The sequence below is a fragment of the Alternaria alternata genome, assembly GCF_001642055.1.
Source record: "Alternaria alternata strain SRC1lrK2f unplaced genomic scaffold CC77scaffold_16, whole genome shotgun sequence".
In the NCBI taxonomy this organism is placed as follows: Eukaryota; Fungi; Ascomycota; class Dothideomycetes; order Pleosporales; family Pleosporaceae; genus Alternaria; species Alternaria alternata.
The window spans coordinates 127567-145700 of NW_017306205.1; the positions used below are offsets into that span (position 1 = coordinate 127567).

The following is an 18134-nucleotide window of genomic DNA, read 5'->3' on the forward strand; positions in this document are numbered from 1 at the left end:
GTTCGGCCTTTCTGCTGCCCTTTAAATGACTGACCGTATTTCCAAGACAGCAAAGCCCGGCAAGTGTGACGTATGCCCGTCTCTTTGTAGTTCAGTGCATGAGCGAATATCATTCATTCCGGGCCTGCAATATAAGACACATAAGTACCTTCACCCATCTCGTCAATTGAGATCGCCTTTTCACCATAAGCCGCATCCTTCACTACAGCTCCGTTCCTCGCAGATACACAAGATGAAGCTTCAGCACCTTGTCCCCGCCGTGTTCTTCTCAGCCTCGGCTCTAGCGGCAACGTTCAACGGCTTCTCTGACACCGCCTGCCAGCGCTACGACGGCACATACATTCCCGTCACAGCAGCTCAACTCCAAGATCTCGTCGTCCAGGAATGGGCAACTACGGATGCGGTTCCAGAAGCATCGCGCTTCTTGACTACGCCTGATGACAAGAAGAAGTGCCCTTCCAACGAAGATGATACATATAAATGGGTGAGTTTACACGATCTCGGCGTGCTGCCTGTTATCAACACTTTGCATCCTTGGTGTGTACGTTGGCTGGTAAATCGTTACTGACTCGTCACTTTCTACCTTCCAGATCCAGATTCCACAATGGGAGCAAGGCAGCCAGTTTCCCGCAGGAAACGGTGGCGCGGTTGCAGTGGTCTACTACAAGGATACAGACACCTATAGCCTCTGCAGGTACCTTGCTGCTGCTCAGCAAGATGGATATGCAGGCATGTGCAGATAGACGGATGGTGGCATTAGATTACTTGTATCGTCAGTGGCGGCTTGAACAGCATATGGGACGTAGCAAGCATACATTTACTGAGAATGTAATTGCCGCGATAGTAATTGACTTCCCATCCCCTTCTATATTCTAAGCCAATGATTGGACAGATTCATATCTTCGCATTTGCGCATTCCGTATTCATGCTGTGTTCATGACCTGCTCAGTTGTTCCTCCGCCAACTCCTCAAGGTCCCCGCAAATCTCCTCCTCGTCAGATACACGAACCCCATGAACACAACCGCAAACACCAAACTGCCTGCCCCAGTCGTCTGGTTCTGCACGGCCTGCTTTTTTGCCTCCTGATAATATCCCTTCATCTTCTCCGTCATGCCATCGTCTTTCTCGAGATCAGGCATCGCCATGACCTTGACTACCAGTGCGGTCCAGCCAGTGAATTGTTGCGTGCGTTGTCCATCACCTCTAATAGGGTCGTACTGTTCCCATACGTACCCTGTCTTGAGGTAAGAATTAAAGACAGTATGGACAATGTTGCGACGGAGCTCGATATATATTTCACGACAGCGTTGTTGTGACGGGCCGGGTATCAGGGCGAGGTCAAATAGATTGGTTAGGATGAGGTAGTTCATGTTGATCCAGATGGGCGAGCGCCAGTAGTTGTCGTCCTTGCCATAGGCTTCGTCCCCAGGGCTAAGACTACGGACGCCGAAGTCCGTCCATAGTTTTTCGGGGTCGCGAAGAAGGGTAAGCATGGCTGATAGATGTGGGTGCGATGCATCAGTGAAACCAGTGAGAAGCGGGAAGATTGAGAGATAGCCTTTATGACAGGCATTTGTATGTAGGGCATTCCGTACGACGGCATCGCAGTATATGTTCGACTCCTTTGCCCAGTGTATGGTATCGATGTTGGTCTTGACGCCACGGATGTGGTTCTGGAATGTGAGCGCGTCATGTGCATTTTCCGTCAAAAAAGCGATGCGTTCAAGGGTCCGCGCCATCACGCCAACCCAGCACAATGCATCCAGATGCAATTCGGTGATGTCAGGAGGCTCTGCTCGAGGGTAATCATCCAGTCCACTGGCGAAGTTCGTTCCCGGTGTTCGACCCCGCCACCTGTAACCTTCGTTCAAGTTGGCCGCTGGGATGGAATGTGCCTCCACATCTCCAGATTGCGACTTCCGGAACCAATCATAATGCTTCTTGAGGTACGGGTACATCTTTGCCATTAAGGCCTTTCCAGTTTCAGCTTTGGCGAGATAAACCGAGTCATGGCCATGATACTTTGCCTTGCCCTTCAACATATTGATGAACTTAGAAATGACCAAAAACATTGTTGGTGGGTTAGCAATGTGTGGAAACTGAGTGACGAATTCAGCAGGCGTGCCACCCTCTGCTTCCGCGCCCAAGATCTGCTCTCTTGCGATCCAGCCATCATCGTCCATGAGAAAAAGCCAATCATCTATCACCTCCAAAGCGAGATCTGCATCCCATTCAATGACGGGCAAGAGATGAAAACCTTCATCCCACAAGAAGCCCCTTGGGAAGGCCGCGCGCGACGGTGTATGTGTAAGAAGTTCGTATGGACCTTTCATCTTGGGTGTAGAGTGCTTCCTCGCATCGACTGATTTCTGCCAGAAGTTTCCCGTCGTCTCGGCATAGATGGCTTTCTTTGATGTGTCAACCTTGGCAGTACCAGTAAAATATCCTAGTCCACCCAATAGGTTCGACAGGGTGCTTTGAGCAAAGGCGCGGTGTTGGTCGGTAGTAAAGGGGGTTTTCGGAATGAACGTGGTGGCGAAGTTCTTGTCAAAAGACTTGAGGGTACTCTCTAGACTGCTGGTGAGACCAGCGGCTTGGGAGTGTCAGTATGCTTGAATCTTAACCCACTTCGCTATGTGACATAGCTGAAACGAGAACTCACAAGTCATGGCTCGCTTCGCGGAATCGCTAGAATAAAGAATATCAAACTACAGGAAGTCAATCGCGGTAGAGACATAAGATAGTGAGACTAACCTCAAATGATCCATGGCACACTAATTGAACTAATTGCATGTTACCGTTACTCGGGGCGTTGCGCAACACGATGTCATTTGGTCCTGGCTCTTTACGGTCTTTGGTCTGGTCTTTCAACGAATCCAGAAAGGTGGCTTGTCACACAAACTCATCAGCTAGCTACTCACACCGACAGATGAGGCTTGGAATACGGGTAGATAGGGTGGAAAAGATTTGGCATTCATTGCACTCACATTTGCCCTGCCATAGTTTATCTTCTGTTACGTTCAGCGTCTTGATGTATGCCACCTCACGCTTTTCTTCTGCGTTGATAGGTACAGGAATGTGGATACCAGCAGTACCCAACTTTGGGTGCGCAATATTCATGTTCACTGCCTGGACAGTCTTGTCGTCGTCAGGTTCGAATTGCTGACGCGCCTCGAGCTTGCAGTCGGCGCAAGCTTCCATGGCCTCCATGCCAATGTAGAAGACTACAGTTGTCTTGAAATCTTCCGGCGCGTCTGGTCTTGGTATGCCCCGTACGCGCAATCCCCAATTGCCCTGGCTCTGGCCTTCAGAGTACTTTACAAACTCAGTCACGAGGTTTATCTTGTTCCCAGGATCCTCTATGGATTGCCTGCCGCCCTCTCGTGCATCGTATGCGATCCAACCGTATCGGGCCATGCCTTCGCTCTGGTTTACGTTGTGGCGTAGTGCTGCATTTCTGGTCAGCACTGTAGGCGCAGCCTTACCATGACTACTTACTCGTCTCAACGTCTTCCAGCTTCGCCCACATGAGTCCTGCGACCAGACTCTTGGGCACGCGGGGGCGAAGACCCAAGTAGAGGTTCGGGCGATAAGGACCCCATAGCAGCGATTCGTTGCTGGTCGATACTTTGTGGTCGATGGCGGACGTGGGTGAGAGAAGCGTGAAGAGAAGGGTCAGGAGGGTTGACGGGAGCATAGTGAGGTATGACGGGTATGACGCGTTTCACCACACGTCGACCAATTGGTTGCAGACTAGACCGTAAGACACATGCAGCGGTGGCGCGAGGCTTCAGGGCATATCTCTGCTACGTTGGATTAGCTCTTAGCTGACCGCGACAGCAATGCGCCGGCAATATCGGACATTATGCCCAGCCAGAGCTGTCTTGGACCCTGCTGTGTCTTGATTGGACGACGGGCTTTGCTAGCATGTGACGCCATGGCCAAAACAACTCTACTCTCGTCTCCAATCGCAAATCAAGGGCACGCGATAAGAATCACTATTCGTTTTACACATCACTCTTTGATGCTATAGCTACAATACACCGGTTGCAAGGTACCCGATCTACAGCCTACCAGATACCGCAAATGTCTGCCAATGGCGTTGCTGCTTTCTATCTTCCAAGCCACATCTACCTTTCAGTACTGCTCGAGTCTGCTACATGAAATGATTGATGTTCTACATTTGTAGGAGCGGTACAACGCTGGCAATGGAAGAAAGGCTAGCTGCGGATCTCAGCCGCCTTGCTCCCGCGCGACGTCAGCGGTTGATGCTGGGTCCACCCACGATGCCGAGCCCCCACAATCTGCAAGTGCGGACGGGCGAACTAAAAAGCAGCCATCCCGCCTTGGACACTGGCGATCCCGATCGACTCTAGGATAGCAAAATATAAAGACGCTGTGCAGATTTTAGCATCATACCATCTTACAAACATCATATCAACATGGAAGAGCAAGTAGAACGCCTCGTGAACAAGGTTTGGGGTACATGACACCGGACGCCAGGTTACAACACACGCATTGACCTGGTTATAGACAAATATCAAGATGTTCCTGCATCGAAGCGATTGCTGATTGCAGTATCTGGCATTCCAGGATCTGGTACGTACATACATGGCAAATTTGGCTCTCCAACCAGCTGACCACCACCACCAGGCAAAACAACGCTCGCAGCCATAGTTTCGACCAAACTCAACCAGAAACATGCACAACAGTCGCCGGGTACCGCCAACAGTAATCCACTAGCAGCCTTCATACCAATGGACGGCTTCCATCTATCACGCCAACAGCTTGATGCAATGCCAGATCCAGACAGCGCATATGCTAGAAGAGGCGCGGCTTTCACGTTTGATGGCGATTCCTTCTACAGCCTGGTGAAGAAATTACGAGAGCCTATATGTCCAGAGAGTTCAACTTTGTATGCACCCAGCTTCGATCACGCGCTCAAAGACCCGGTCGAGAACGACATTGCCATCTCGCCATCCGTACGCATCGTCATATTCGAAGGCAACTACTGCTCATTGGACAAGGCGCCCTGGAACGAAGCAGCGAAGCTCATGGACGAGCTCTGGTTCGTGGATGTAGATTTCGATGTTGCGCGGAAGAGGTTGGTTCATCGTCATGTCAAGGCTGGCATCGCCAAGAATGAGGAGGAAGCGCGAAAGAGGGCGGATGAGAATGACCTTGTGAACGGGCAAGAGATAGTGAACTTGAGGCTGGATGTACATGAGCTGATCAAGAGTGAAGAGGACCGCCATTGGGCACCGGAGCAACAAGGTGTCGGAGACGGGGAGGATGAGGGTACTAAAGGCGGGATGGCAGGCCGGGTATGATGTGATCATTGAAAGTGAGGCATAGATTTTTACATTACTAGTAGCTGACTTCTAGTTGTATTTGATACAAAGTCTACACTGAAGGTGTACACTTGCGACATGCTGCAAGTACCTTGAAAAGAATTACAGCGAATACCTTTCGTTTGCCCCTTTGTTATATCTTGCGCTCAGCAACTACAGATCGTTTCTCATACCATGCCCAGGAAGTAGGCTTCTTGCACGTTTTGTAGTACTGAACATCGCGGCTGTCCAGGGTTTTCCAAGATACGGATCCACCAGTACCAATCAGCCTCACTGCGCACTTCTCGGCCTCACCCATGATCCACAACTGCTTAGGATCTGTCTCAGCCTCAATTTCAATCTTAACTTTGCGAAATCTGCCATTCCAGTGTTCTGCCCACGCATGGATGAACAAATTGGCCTCGTCCGGCATCAAGGCGTACCGGAAGCTCGTATAACTCCAAACCAGCTCCAAACACGCGTTTTTGAGAGACAAGTCATTTGTTAGCTTGAGGAAAGGAATGATCAGGTGTTCGCCGAGGTACTCCTTCGTGTTAAAGACCAGGTAGCGAAGCTTGATGTTTCGTACGCCATCGTTAGTGAAGATAAGTGAATTTGGTGCTCCCGCGAGTTCTCGTTCAGGTCCAGTTATCCGCCCAAGTGGCTGGAAAGTGAAGGTCCATGCAATTAGATCCAGGACTTCGTAAAGCACCTGTCGACTAGATAACATACAGAGTGGAAGACCTCGACATACTGGTTTCGAGGCCTCGATGGAAACTTCCGGATTGTGTGTCGCAATGACCATGAGTTTATCCACGCGAAATGTAAGAGGTGATTCTTCGAGAGCCTTCGTGTAGATTTGATCTCGAATCTCACGAGGGAGACTTAGAAGCGCGCTTCCATGCTGAGAGGTGATCTTCGAGAGTGGTGGACGAGACACTTTGCTTGATACTTGTAAGCGTTTGGAGGTACGACTGCCTTTTGCTGGTGATGCAGCGCGCTTCTTAGACGGCGGGTTCCGGTTGCTAGTCATGTCGTCCTCTATGTTTCAGATGTGGAATACAGCTAAGGCGGCTGTTGTCAAATTGTCGACTGAGCGAGATGTGAGTAACCAAGTTGATCGAGTGGTTGTGGTAAGCGCGGATATCGGCTGTAGATTGATTCGGGTTTATAACGGACAAGAGAAGGCAAGGCGAAATGTTATATGCGAAAGAGAACCGGTAATGATGCTAGCAGCGCTCGTGATTATGGGCACGGTCTTCTTTCCATAGTGAAAAAAAAGGAGTAGATAAAAGTCTTCAGCTTCATTGAATTGCTGCCTAGGTTCTCACGCTTGGAATCGAGACAGTACTATCGCCGTATCAGTTTGAGTAAGCTGAAATGAAGACTATATGTCCAATGTCGTTGAATACAACAGCGGAAATTGATACATCTCAGAAACCACCGAGTCTATCTAGGAGCTCACTGGTTGATTGCACAAGGCTCGTGGCAATGACCTCTCCAAATCTTACGTTCAACCAGCAGAGTCTTCACCCAAGTGTTGAGTTCACAAAATTTAAGCCGTAAAACCGAAGCCTCTTCTGTCCAGCAGAATTTCACTTCACCTTCCCGTGCCTTGCCAACAAGTCTTCGCGAGCACTTCTCAGCAAGTTCCATCATCCTCGGCATCATTGTTCGATCCCTTTCAGAGTACTCGATAGTAACGCTCACCTCGCGGAACCAGCCGTTCCACTTGGCGACAAAGCAATCAAGAATCTCTTTCTCACCTTGTAGCCAATTGACACGATTGGATCCGAAGTCTCAATGTCCATCAAGCCACGAGCGTCTCCATCTCAACTGCAGACACGAGTCTTTGCAAAGTCCATGATAGATTAGGTTAAGCCGCTCACGGTCACGCTCTTTCTGTTCGCCCAAATCAATCCCAATCTCACGCTCGTCGGAACCCAGCATAAACCAAGCGTCGCTGCCAGGTTGGAAGGTAAAATTGCTGATTCTGCCTCTGGCACCGTAAGTAAGTGTGTTCGGAGGCGGACAGAGATGCGTTTTGCAATACGTTTTACTAATTGGGTAGATTCGTTGTTGAGTTTTGAAGAGGTAGGTACGGAACCGGCGAAATACGTCCATTGCTTCGATCAAAACTTGTTTACAAGTCAGAATCCAGAGGAGTAGGCCAGTGAGTATGCCAGTGTTTCGGTCATACTCTCAGTAGGTGGAAGCGCTTGCGAACGCATAAGCTGAGATTTCTGTGCTGACGACAAATGAGCGGGCAGCATCTCCGAAGGCGTACTTGTGAATCTCATCTCGAATCTCCAATGGAAGATCAAGGAGTAGGTTAGGCGATGATTTAGAAACCAGCGTGACAAGGCCGGCTGACTCTAGCATATCTTCTGCGTGAGAAGGACGCGAAAATGAATAGTGACTGTGTGTTCTGCGGTATGTTCAGTCCGCCTCGTGATGGAGTTAGTGTTAAGTCGAGCAGCGGAAGTAGAATTTGTTGGTGTATGCGGGAAGCTCCAGGGCCTATATAAACCCTACGGAGGTGGAGTGATTTCGTAGCGTTTATCTGGTCAGTGCTGCGTCCGGAACACCTACGTTGAGAATGAAAGTCGATATTTGTCTGAAGATTGATACACAGAATCCAATCGCCGGCTGAGCGAAGGTTGTGCGCTGCAGCACTCACCCATTGCGGCTTTCCACCACAACATACCTTGTCTGCATCTTGCATTCGTCTTTCTTGAACCCTTCATCGTCTTCTATATCCTTCTCCTTCCATCTCATACTTGTCTCACCCTTGCCTTTCTCACCAACAAGCCTCTTCGCAGTCCGTTCCACCAAATCTGTCGCCATCCTCCCAGCAAAAGTTTTACTAGGCTCACTTCTTACTGTAACCTTCACACGTTCCAATTTACCAACCCATTCATCCAGAGTCTTGCTCCTAACAACCGGTTGGTCACCAGGAACTAGTGTACCAACATCGTAGATCCAGTTCATGTGTAATTCCCTGACACCCGTGCCAGCCTTATGCAAGATGTTCAGCATCGCCTCATCAGCAGGCCAAAGTTTGATTTGCAACAACTGATGATCTCGCAACCTGTAAGTTCCTGGGAGGGACCCCCGTTCATTCGGCCTCGTGTTGACATACAAACGTGAGCACCGCACGAGGTTTATCCCAGTGGGCAGTATTGCGTCTTCGTGTTCGGCTTGCATTTCCAAATCTACATCTTGGATCCAACTTGGTGTTGCGCGATCTAGCACCACTGTTTTGATAGCCTCGAAGACTAACCGGTTTGGGATATCGGTTTCTTCTACGGTCTTCACTTGCTGGATTGTAGATAGTGTGGAAGAGGTGAACGCGAATTCTCTCGACAGCAAACTCAAACCTTCTTTTAGCATCTGTCTGCATGTCGATAACCAGATCGGCAAGCCTCTTTGCCGAAGTAACAATTTGGACAATCGGTCATGAACGATACTTTTGGGTATGGCAAGGATTGATGTCGGTGGGGTACAAGAAATCGAGGCTTCGATTGTTCGAAAACCCCAAGAGTACATGTAAATGATATCGCGCAACTCAGCTGGGAGGGAAAGTATCAGGCAGAAGGTCGAAGACGAGCTCAAAGAGCTATGCGTGGTCCGGTGTTGAGCCATGCTGTTCGTACAAACGAGTGCAGTGATGTTTCCACAAAACTGCTCAAAAAACTAGACGTTTGGTAGTTTTGCAAAGACGACTGAAGATAAGAAGGCACGCAACGTCCCTATGGATGTACATATACGTGTGTCGGGATAAGGCACCAACGATCACGTGGTCTAGCGCCCTCACTAGCGTACCCTGCTGACAGTCACGAAGTCGTCACTTTGCAACAAGCAGACAGCGGTGAGTTTTCCAGTATTCATATTGCTACGATGTCTTCTACTCAAATACGCATACACGCTTATAGCCGTGAAAGATGGGAGTCTGGTTGATTGCGAGATGAACCCGGAACAAGCTCCAGTCTCAGCAATCCCAACCATCCTCTGTCAAGTTTACTACACAAGAAGTGAAGAATGTCCTTGTGCTCGACAACTTCATACCCAGGGAGATGTTGGCCGTAAGGCGTTGTGGTGCCGATACAAAGGCTAGGCCGCCATCAAAGGCTCTCCGGAACGCCGCATCCGACTCCGTAAACGATGATAGGTTCAGGCCGTTCGAAGGTGCGTATAGATACATTTTGGGCACCGTCATCCAAGGTTGCGCCAAACGAGTGCAAGATAAGGGAAGCGCAAAGGTCTAGTGGCATGGGCGTGCCAGCTATGCCTTGACTGCGCCTCCCTGAGCCTCGCTGTTCTCGTTGTTCTCGAAATCGGAGGCCGATGTTTCACGGTTCAGGCTGGTCTCGCGGTGCAAGAAGGTGTGTTCCTTGACGGGGCTACCTGCTAGCTCGCCCTGGCCGCTGATGCTGCCATTTCCATGGCCGTTGCCGTTGCCGTTGCCATTCTGACCGGTTGGGGTGGGCGGGGCGATGTGTGGGATCTTCTCGGGGTTGGGGTGCTCGCGACCAACTTGGGTGACACCGACGTCACCAGCTTTGCCAGCCTTGGAGAGGGCGTAGTCGCCGCTGTCGAAGTACTTGCGCTCCTGCAGCGATCGTTAGTAGGAATCCAGTACTTCGCAGGCTTGACATACCTTCAGCTTGTTCTGGAGCAGGTCCTTCTTGTTGGGAAGCTTGCCATAGAGACGGAAGAGTTTGGCCTCCTGCTCTGACATTTTCTGAACCACCATGTTAGCTGCTGAGCTTTCCAGAAACGTGCAGGGAGTATTGTGACGTACGCTGACATCGACCTTGTTCTGCTGGTGGGGGTTCATGTTGGCGATTGTAGAGGGTTGTGGTGTTGCGGATCGCAAGTGACGTTCTTTAGAGGGGCAGCTGCTCGCGAAAGTCGCCGTGTCGTGTCGAGGCTTTGTTGTGTGATGGATAACACGAAAAAGGGTCAAAAGGTCGCAATTTGTTTAAAAGATGGTTGTCGTTGGCTCGCGCTGACCACTTTGGGCGAGTACCGTTACCCGTTATGTGACAGGGACAGGGTGAATAGACGTGATTGATCCGGCTTCCAGCGCTGACGATTGGGTGCCGACAGAGCTCGGGCGTAGGTCTTTGCTGCTGCCTGACAACACAACAGCGTTGACGTGTTATGACTCGTTTGGTTTATCGTTCAGGCGTTGTTGAAACGACAATGTTTTGGTGCAAGTGGGAGGAGTGCCCCTCTATCCAGTCGACTATGCGATAAGCCTGGATCGCCCGAGGTTCCAACGGCCCGGGACGCTGCACGATGCGAATCAAGCAACAAAGCGAGGGATCGTGATGACGAGAAGAGCAAAGGATTGAATGTGTACAACAGTAGTAGAGTGTGCAGAGGATTGTGAGTGATGTAATAGACTCGAGCGTTGTTATTCTCTCGACTTGCTTCGCACGAGGGAGGTTGTCAACCAAGGAGGGGTAGATGCAGTGGATATGTAGGCAGGCGACGGGTGGGCCGATTTAAACAATCACCAAGACGTGGCTTACTTGACGGGTGAATTGACGCAGCAGACACAAGGAATGAATGGCAGAGCAGCCGTTTCCGCGCGAAAAGTGTAAATCTTAGCCCTTGCGCGCGTTGGTCGGATGCACGTTGGATTGCCGTGGACCTTACCAGACTCAGCACCCTCACAACGTCACGCGTACACATCATTGGCCTCCTAACCTCCTTGATCGCCAGGGCCCATCTCGATGAGGCTTGAATTGTTCATTTTCCGTGCCATTGGCGTGTGTGCGTAATGTCGTCACATGGAACACGCCTCGCAGACTGCTTGGATTGAATCACGATGCACTTTTTTTATCTTGCAACTACGAAAGCATGCTTCCCCGCTTACCATGATAAATAGTTGCTTGAGCGTGATAGGCTGCTTGAGTGCGCTAGCTCTAGACTTTATCAAACCCTGACGGTCAGCCATGCTCCCCACCACCACCTACTCTGATTAGCGAGATACTACTGCAGGGCTTCAAGGTTCTCACCATCGATCCAGAATTCGGGAAGTAAAACACAGCATCCAAGCTGAGGAACATCCCACACAAGCGCCGCCCGTTGGCCAATTCGCTTAATTGTTGCAGCAAAATCTCACACCAAAAACAACACAAGACCGGAAACGCATCCCGCTTCCAATCGTATTAAGAATGGCTGGCACCGGCAAGACCTTTGTAGTGGAACATCTGGACCCTGAGCTTGAGGAGTGGTCTTCTCTGGAGTACGCCAGCATCGCGGCAGAATCCCATGAGTCTGGTGCACAGTTCCTGCTGTCTTCCGTACCGACGTCGTTGGAATTGCCCGCAAACCTACAGGGTGCAAAGGGACTCAATGTCGAGACAAGAGGTATTGAAGAAATCTATGCGGACAGAAAAGACAAGGTGTGTCTGCTGGACCCTGCCGCATCCAAGGACTTGAGCCCAGAGGACGGCGAGACATTCGACATCTTCTTATTCGGCGGTATACTTGGTAAGCATCCGTGCTCATCCAGACAAAGCTGTACGATAGAGAGAAAGAGCTAATTCCTGATCAGGAGACGACCCGCCAAGAGGTGTGTGAAACCGGCAGTGCTATGCGAAATAGCAACAGTTGATTAACGTACTCTCCAGACCGTACTTCAGAGCTGCGCAAGAAAGGATACCAAGGACGTCGCTTGGGACCTGTACAGATGACGACCGACACAGCAGTACGTGTCACCAGGATTTGCGTGCAGGACAAGGGTGAGTCGAGCAACCGGATGCTGGTGTAAGATGCTGACGAGGCGCAGTACCCGTCGACAAGATTTCGTACATCGATCATCCCGATCTCAAGATCAACAAGAACGAGAGCACACAGATGCCATTCCGTTATGTCAAGGATGAAAACGGGGAACCAATCATGCCCAAGGTGAGCAGACTGAGCGATTTGATGCGTCAAAACGCAATGTTGACAGGATGCATAGGGAATGCGTGAGCTGATCGTTAAAGACTCGGCCAAGAGCTTGAACGATCTCTTTTGAAGACCAGTAATCAATATGCCATAAGCATCCCATCTTTACGTACCAGCGGTATGGGAGATGAGCATGCGCCACTGTGGCACACAGTCATCAACGATCGTTAACATGTACCGCTTCCGGGAATCCCAAAAAAGCATTGTAAGGATGAGAAAGGGGTCCGCGGTGTAGTACTAGGCGGGACTCTAGCTCTCAGTCGGGGTATTGACCAGACGGACCGATGTGGATGCTATCATGCTCTAGAACGACTTTCACGTTGGTGCAGCATGACGGCATAGAGAAGTTAGTGCTAGATAGTTAGTAGTCTGTAGTCCAAAAAGTTATTGCCAGCCCGGCCGAACCTTAGGAAGTGAAATCAACCATTGCATGCGAATATCGGCAGCTAGGGACGCGCGGACACGCTCAGTGGTGTGCATATATTCGGCAAAATCGCGGCCTGAGGACGGAGCTGACACATGGTTGAAGCATGAGTGAACGCTCAATCGTGTCAGATCGCATGCGCGATGCGCGTTCTCGAGACGCGGAGAAGGCAGTAGCCGGAATGAGCCTTGTGTGCTGTGATTGGCCCTACGACGAAGCTTGGACAGCACCCCAAAGACGTACCTCAATAGCGATATGGACTTATTATCCATGTCAATTAACTTTCTGCAATTCATTTTACATGTTCAACATTCAGGCTATTCGCTGAAACTGTCATGCACTTTGTGGAACGCTCGCGTGTCTTACGTCTCACGATCTACTGTCAACAGGCCCCTGGTTCTGGATCCCAACTCGGACTCGTCAGCCGCCCCAGTAGCCACCTAACCTGTATCTTTGAAGTCCGAACTTCTCACAACATCAGCGCCTATACCTTACACTGTGCCAGGCTGTGCATTCACTTCATCTTATTTTAGCCTGCAGCAGCTGCTCTTTCCACCTCTGGAGTTCCCATGATATAGCGACTGCGCACCGCATCCTCCGCGGCACCCACACTCCGACACGCGGCCTCACTATGGCCTCCTCACATTTTCCGCTGCGATGGCGGACGGCGCTCCTAGGCGGCCTCCTAGCGACAGTATCATGGCTTCCGAGCATAATGGCACAGGAGAAGACGCAGGCCGACTACTTCATACATGACCTGCCCGGTGCGCCCAAGCCGTTGCTGAAGATGCACGCAGGGTAAGCGCGATTTGGGAGATACGCGCAGGCAGTGCTGACCCCTTGATTAGACACATCGAAGTCGACGCAGAGAACAACGGCAACCTCTTCTTTTGGCATTACGAGAATCGCCACATTGCAGACCGTCAACGGACGGTATTATGGCTGAACGGCGGCCCTGGCTGCTCCTCGATGGACGGCGCCATGATGGAAGTCGGCCCATACAGAGTGCGCGAAGGCGGCAACCTCGAATACAACAACGGTTCATGGGACGAGTTCGCAAACTTGCTCTTCGTGGATCAACCCGTTGGAACTGGTTTCAGTTACGTGAACACCAACAGCTACCTCACTGAACTCGACCAAATGGCCGACCACATGCTCATATTTTTGGAGAAGTGGTTTGCGCTATTCCCCGAATACGAGAATGACGATGTGAGTGGCTCGACTAAGTGGAGACGCGGGGATACTGACATGTCGTAGTTGTACATCGCCGGTGAATCGTACGCTGGTCAACACATTCCCTACATCGGTCGCGCTATCCTCAATCGAAACAAACAGAACCCCTCCAAAACGCCATGGGCGCTCAAGGGACTCATGATTGGAAACGGTTGGATATCGCCCGTCGACCAGTATCTCGCTTACATACCCTTTGCCTACCAGAATGGACTCATGCGGGCTGATACGGACATGGCAAGGCGTGTGGAGGAACAACAGAGGATCTGTATCAAGAAGCTCGACGCCGGTGGAATGAACACTGTCGACACAAGCGAGTGTGAGCAGATCATGGTTAGGATTTTGGAGGAGACCAAAGACACAAAGGCCGACAACATGAACCAGTGCCTCAACATGTACGATATCCGTCTCCGTGACGATTCGTCGTGTGGTATGAACTGGCCTCCGGATCTTGCGCAAGTCACTCCTTACCTCCGCCGCCCCGATGTTATCCAGGCACTTCACATCAACCCCGATAAGAAGACCGGCTGGCAAGAGTGCAACGGGGCCGTTTCTGGTCATTTCCGTGCCAGAAAGAGCGAGCCTGCTGTCAAGTTCCTGCCCGAAATCATCGAGCAGATTCCAGTCTTGCTGTTCTCTGGTGACAAGGACTTTATTTGCAATCACGTTGGTACAGAAGCTATGATTGGGAACATGCAGTGGAACGGTGGCAAGGGTTTCGAAGCTTCCCCCGGTGTACAGAATGCTAAACAGGATTGGATGTTCGAGGGCGAAGCTGCTGGGACATGGCAGGAGGCGCGTAACCTCACATACGTCGTCTTCTACAACTCCAGTCACATGGTTCCCTTTGACTACCCCAGGCGCACCCGCGATATGCTCGATCGCTTCATGGGAGTCAACATCGAGGCAATCGGTGGTGCTCCTGCCGACAGCCTTATCGACGGCGAGAAAGGTCCACTGACCAGCGTTGGTGACCACCCCAACTCGACTCAAGCAGAAGAAGACAAGACGAAAGAGCTCAAGGCGGCAGAATGGAAGGCCTACACTCGCTCCGGCCAGGCTGCACTCGTCGTTGTCCTCATTGCTGCCTGCCTCTGCGGCTTCTTGTGGTGGCGCAGTAGGCGTGCTGCAAGCAGCGAATACAAGGGTACCGACAGTGACGAAGGACGAGAGTCTCTTCTCACCGGCATGGGCCTTGACAACTTCAGGAGAAGAGAACGCAGGCAGGATCTTGAGGCTGCCGACTTTGACGAACGGGAGCTTGATGATCTTGACGATGCGCCAAAGAAGCCAGGAAATGGTTATGCGCGCGCAAACTCGGAGAAGACGAGGGAGTCGCACAACGACTCTACGTTCTCTTTGGGCGTAGACAGCGATGATGAGGAGGCTAGCTCCAGTGATCGTGGCAGAAGAAAGGAAGCATCGGGATAGATTGAGATTACTACGTTTTTTGGGACCGATATCATATAGCATTGCAGGCGTACTCGGGACGTCGAAATCGAATCTTTTCGTCTCGCCAGATCATACTATGTTCAGTGTTGACGCGTCCGGGACGCTGAGATTACCTATTTGACTTGCTTTGCTGCACAATACAGGCGTACCTAATGCTCAAGTGGGTATTTTTTTTTATTGCTTGACGCGCATCTCGCCCGTTAAATAAACCATAGGTTGACACTTGTTGACGTTACCGTGTAGGCAGTATATGGTGGATCGGTGCTGCCTTGTGAGCACGTGAGCGCGGGACTAGCGTGACCGCGTTCCTGCCCTCCCAAGGCGCGTCATCTTCAGCCACCCAGGCCTCAACTTCAGCAAAGCGGCGACCCATGCCCAGCAACTCGTAACGACAACAATGCCTGCGTACGTACAGTCTCTTCACGCGTCTTCTAATCATACCTTTTCTGATACCAATAATGTTGACTAACGATCACGCAGGCCAGGCGACCAGTACAGCGGCGGCAACGTCAAGAACCCCTTCGAAGAACGCGTCGTAAATGGCTTTACAGCAACGGAAATCGCGACACTACAGAGCAGGTTGAACAAGCAACTCGGGCCTGAATACATATCACAACGACCGGGTAATGGCGGCGGCAAGGTGGCGTATTTGGAGGGAAATAAGGCAATAGCGTTGGCGAACGAAGTCTTTGGGTTCAATGGCTGGTCGAGCTCGCTGGGGCAGGTGCAGATTGACTACGTATGTGCTCACTTCACTGGCTAGGGAATACATGCTGACAGTAGCAGGTCGATGAGCATCAGAACGGCAAGGTCAGCTTGGGTCTCTCAATAGTGGTGAGAATCACACTCAAGGATGGTACATATCACGAGGTAAATACGTCGTATCCTCAATCTGACTCCTACTGATAGCTCGTTAGGACATTGGCTATGGCTCGATAGAGAACGGCAAAGGCAAAGCCGCATCATTTGAGAAGGCCAAGAAAGAGGCGGCGACAGATGGCTTGAAACGCTCATTACGTACGTTCGGCAACGTACTCGGCAACTGCTTGTACGACAAAGAGTATCTCAAAAAAGTTCAGTCTATGAAGGTTAAGCCCATCAAATTCCAAGAGGACAGTCTCTACCGACACGTCGACTTCAAACCGCCACCCCAGCCTGAAGAGCAAGCCGTGGTCAAGCAGGAACCACAGCAAACACCATCCCGACCCAACCAGATCCTTCGCACACGTACCGATCACTTGAACAACGAATCTTTTGGCGCTGACTTCGACGACGATGCTGATGAGAACTTGTTTGATGGAGTCGATGTCACGGAGGGCCACGGTGACGAATTTTCATTCTCCGAAACATTGTCAGCCTCAGAAACCACAGCATCACGGGCAGCCGGGCCGGCGAAACCAAACGGTGTACCATCTGCTCGCACATCACCTGTTCGGAATACGGGCCCTCCTCGTCAACCAAATGGCAGGCCTCCACAAGCCGGACGTGGAAATCCTGGTATGCAACAGCAGCAACCGAATCAAGCACCTGGAAGGCTCCCTATGCAGAACGGAAGGCATCCACAGACTCCAATTCAACAACAGGCTCGACCTGTGCAGAACGGTGGTCGCATGGCTCCACCAGCAATGGAAAACGGAGCTGCCTCAAGACCTCTAGGACAACAACCACCACCAAATCAACAACTCGCTCCCAACAATCAACCTCTCCGGCCTACACCACCCCAAGCACATCAACCACCAAATCAAACACGTCCAGGACCCCAACCCTCAGAATCGACCACACCTGCTTCAAACGCACCTCCTCCTAATCACCGTCCCCCGGTAGGCTTCGTCACCTCTCGTGCTGCGGAGCTTCTCCAAGCATCAGACGCAACTTCGCTCAGCAATCTTCCATCCTTCAATCCTAACGTCGATTCCCCCATACCCAAAGAGAAACGCACACCCGGAATCGACCACGCTCGCAGCATTCCCATCAAGCGTGACGCAGTCGGTGCGCCGCCTGCACCTCAACCACCTCCTCAACGACCAGGCGTTACATCAACTGGCTCCTTCAACCGTCCCAATATTGTAAACCCACAAATGGATGCCAACCGCCGGATTGGTATGCCTGGCGCACCAAACTACGCCATGAGTCCTAGCGCGAACCGTGGCGCATACAAGCCACCTACAATGAACAGCGCCGGTCCTGGTGGTGTTAAGAGAGAAAGGCCAGCGCTACAGGATGTCAGTAATGTGGGTGCTAACGGGGCTGCGGGTGTTGAAGGTCCAGACGCTAAGAAGCAGAGGGTTGATGCGCCACCTGGTGCTGAGAATACTGGTGTTGCTAGTACGTAAGGTATGCAACTGACCGCCTTTTCAATATTCTTTCGACTGGGCTCTTTTACTTTGGTCTTAGCGGACGAGGCGTTCTCTACATGGTGCGGAATCGGTGTTTAGGCGTTCAACGAAGGAGCGATGACAAGGAAATGCTCTAGCAGGAGTATGCATATCTCTGATGGTCGTTATCTTCCTGGGGGCAATGAGCGGTTGTCATGTTTCGCAACCAGCTGATATCTTTACTTCGATGGTGATGGTAGTAGAAGAAAATGATGAAACAATCGAAATATGTTTACCAAAGATTGGCATACCTACACTTGTCGTCGGTCCAGAAAAGGACATGCGGGGCTCCATGTTGACACGCCTCTCCAAAATCTACTGGAAGCGTACCTATCTTCAAGTCTTCAGTTTGGTTT

At 51.1% G+C, this 18134-nt stretch overlaps 8 protein-coding genes across 8 annotated transcripts; 4 read left to right on the forward strand and 4 right to left on the reverse strand.

The window, feature by feature from the left end:
- Positions 1-232: 232 nt before the first annotated feature.
- Positions 233-743, forward strand: CC77DRAFT_1032840 (hypothetical protein; the record flags this gene model as incomplete). The annotated part of the gene is made up of 2 exons (XM_018526768.1): positions 233-484; positions 591-743. 2 exons carry the CDS (start codon positions 233-235, stop codon positions 741-743), a joined length of 405 nt encoding a protein of 134 aa, XP_018383519.1.
- Positions 744-945: 202 nt separating this feature from the next.
- On the reverse strand, positions 946-3698 carry CC77DRAFT_940352 (glycoside hydrolase; the record flags this gene model as incomplete). The annotated part of the gene is made up of 5 exons (XM_018534725.1): positions 946-2594; positions 2664-2709; positions 2756-2889; positions 2989-3450; positions 3500-3698. 5 exons carry the CDS (start codon positions 3696-3698, stop codon positions 946-948), a joined length of 2490 nt encoding a protein of 829 aa, XP_018383520.1.
- Positions 3699-3980: 282 nt separating this feature from the next.
- CC77DRAFT_1022345 (P-loop containing nucleoside triphosphate hydrolase protein) lies at positions 3981-5465 on the forward strand. The gene is made up of 3 exons (XM_018525443.1): positions 3981-4483; positions 4535-4600; positions 4655-5465. The coding sequence occupies exons 1-3, from the start codon at positions 4444-4446 to the stop codon at positions 5329-5331; spliced, it is 783 nt and encodes a 260-aa protein (XP_018383521.1). The 5' UTR covers positions 3981-4443; the 3' UTR covers positions 5332-5465.
- Positions 5409-6453, reverse strand: CC77DRAFT_211460 (hypothetical protein). The gene has a single exon (XM_018530661.1). The coding sequence runs from the start codon at positions 6362-6364 to the stop codon at positions 5486-5488; it is 879 nt and encodes a 292-aa protein (XP_018383522.1). The 5' UTR covers positions 6365-6453; the 3' UTR covers positions 5409-5485.
- Positions 6454-7533: 1080 nt separating this feature from the next.
- On the reverse strand, positions 7534-8976 carry CC77DRAFT_1010719 (hypothetical protein; the record flags this gene model as incomplete). The annotated part of the gene is made up of 2 exons (XM_018523669.1): positions 7534-7759; positions 8039-8976. 2 exons carry the CDS (start codon positions 8974-8976, stop codon positions 7534-7536), a joined length of 1164 nt encoding a protein of 387 aa, XP_018383523.1.
- Positions 8977-9477: 501 nt separating this feature from the next.
- Positions 9478-10626, reverse strand: CC77DRAFT_212356 (Endosulfine-domain-containing protein). The gene is made up of 3 exons (XM_018530667.1): positions 10136-10626; positions 9992-10075; positions 9478-9943 (listed from the first exon to the last, which is right to left on the reverse strand). Exons 1-3 carry the CDS (start codon positions 10169-10171, stop codon positions 9617-9619), a joined length of 447 nt encoding a protein of 148 aa, XP_018383524.1. The 5' UTR covers positions 10172-10626; the 3' UTR covers positions 9478-9616.
- A 687-nt stretch (positions 10627-11313) lies between these two features.
- Positions 11314-12747, forward strand: CC77DRAFT_1022347 (DUF431-domain-containing protein). The gene is made up of 5 exons (XM_018525444.1): positions 11314-11838; positions 11903-11920; positions 11979-12089; positions 12137-12255; positions 12311-12747. Exons 1-5 carry the CDS (start codon positions 11520-11522, stop codon positions 12365-12367), a joined length of 624 nt encoding a protein of 207 aa, XP_018383525.1. The 5' UTR covers positions 11314-11519; the 3' UTR covers positions 12368-12747.
- A 689-nt stretch (positions 12748-13436) lies between these two features.
- CC77DRAFT_1032844 (hypothetical protein) lies at positions 13437-17736 on the forward strand (the record flags this gene model as incomplete). The annotated part of the gene is made up of 6 exons (XM_018526769.1): positions 13437-13519; positions 13570-13930; positions 13979-15356; positions 15889-16142; positions 16190-16273; positions 16321-17736. 6 exons carry the CDS (start codon positions 13437-13439, stop codon positions 17734-17736), a joined length of 3576 nt encoding a protein of 1191 aa, XP_018383526.1.
- Between the last annotated feature and the right edge of the window lie 398 nt (positions 17737-18134).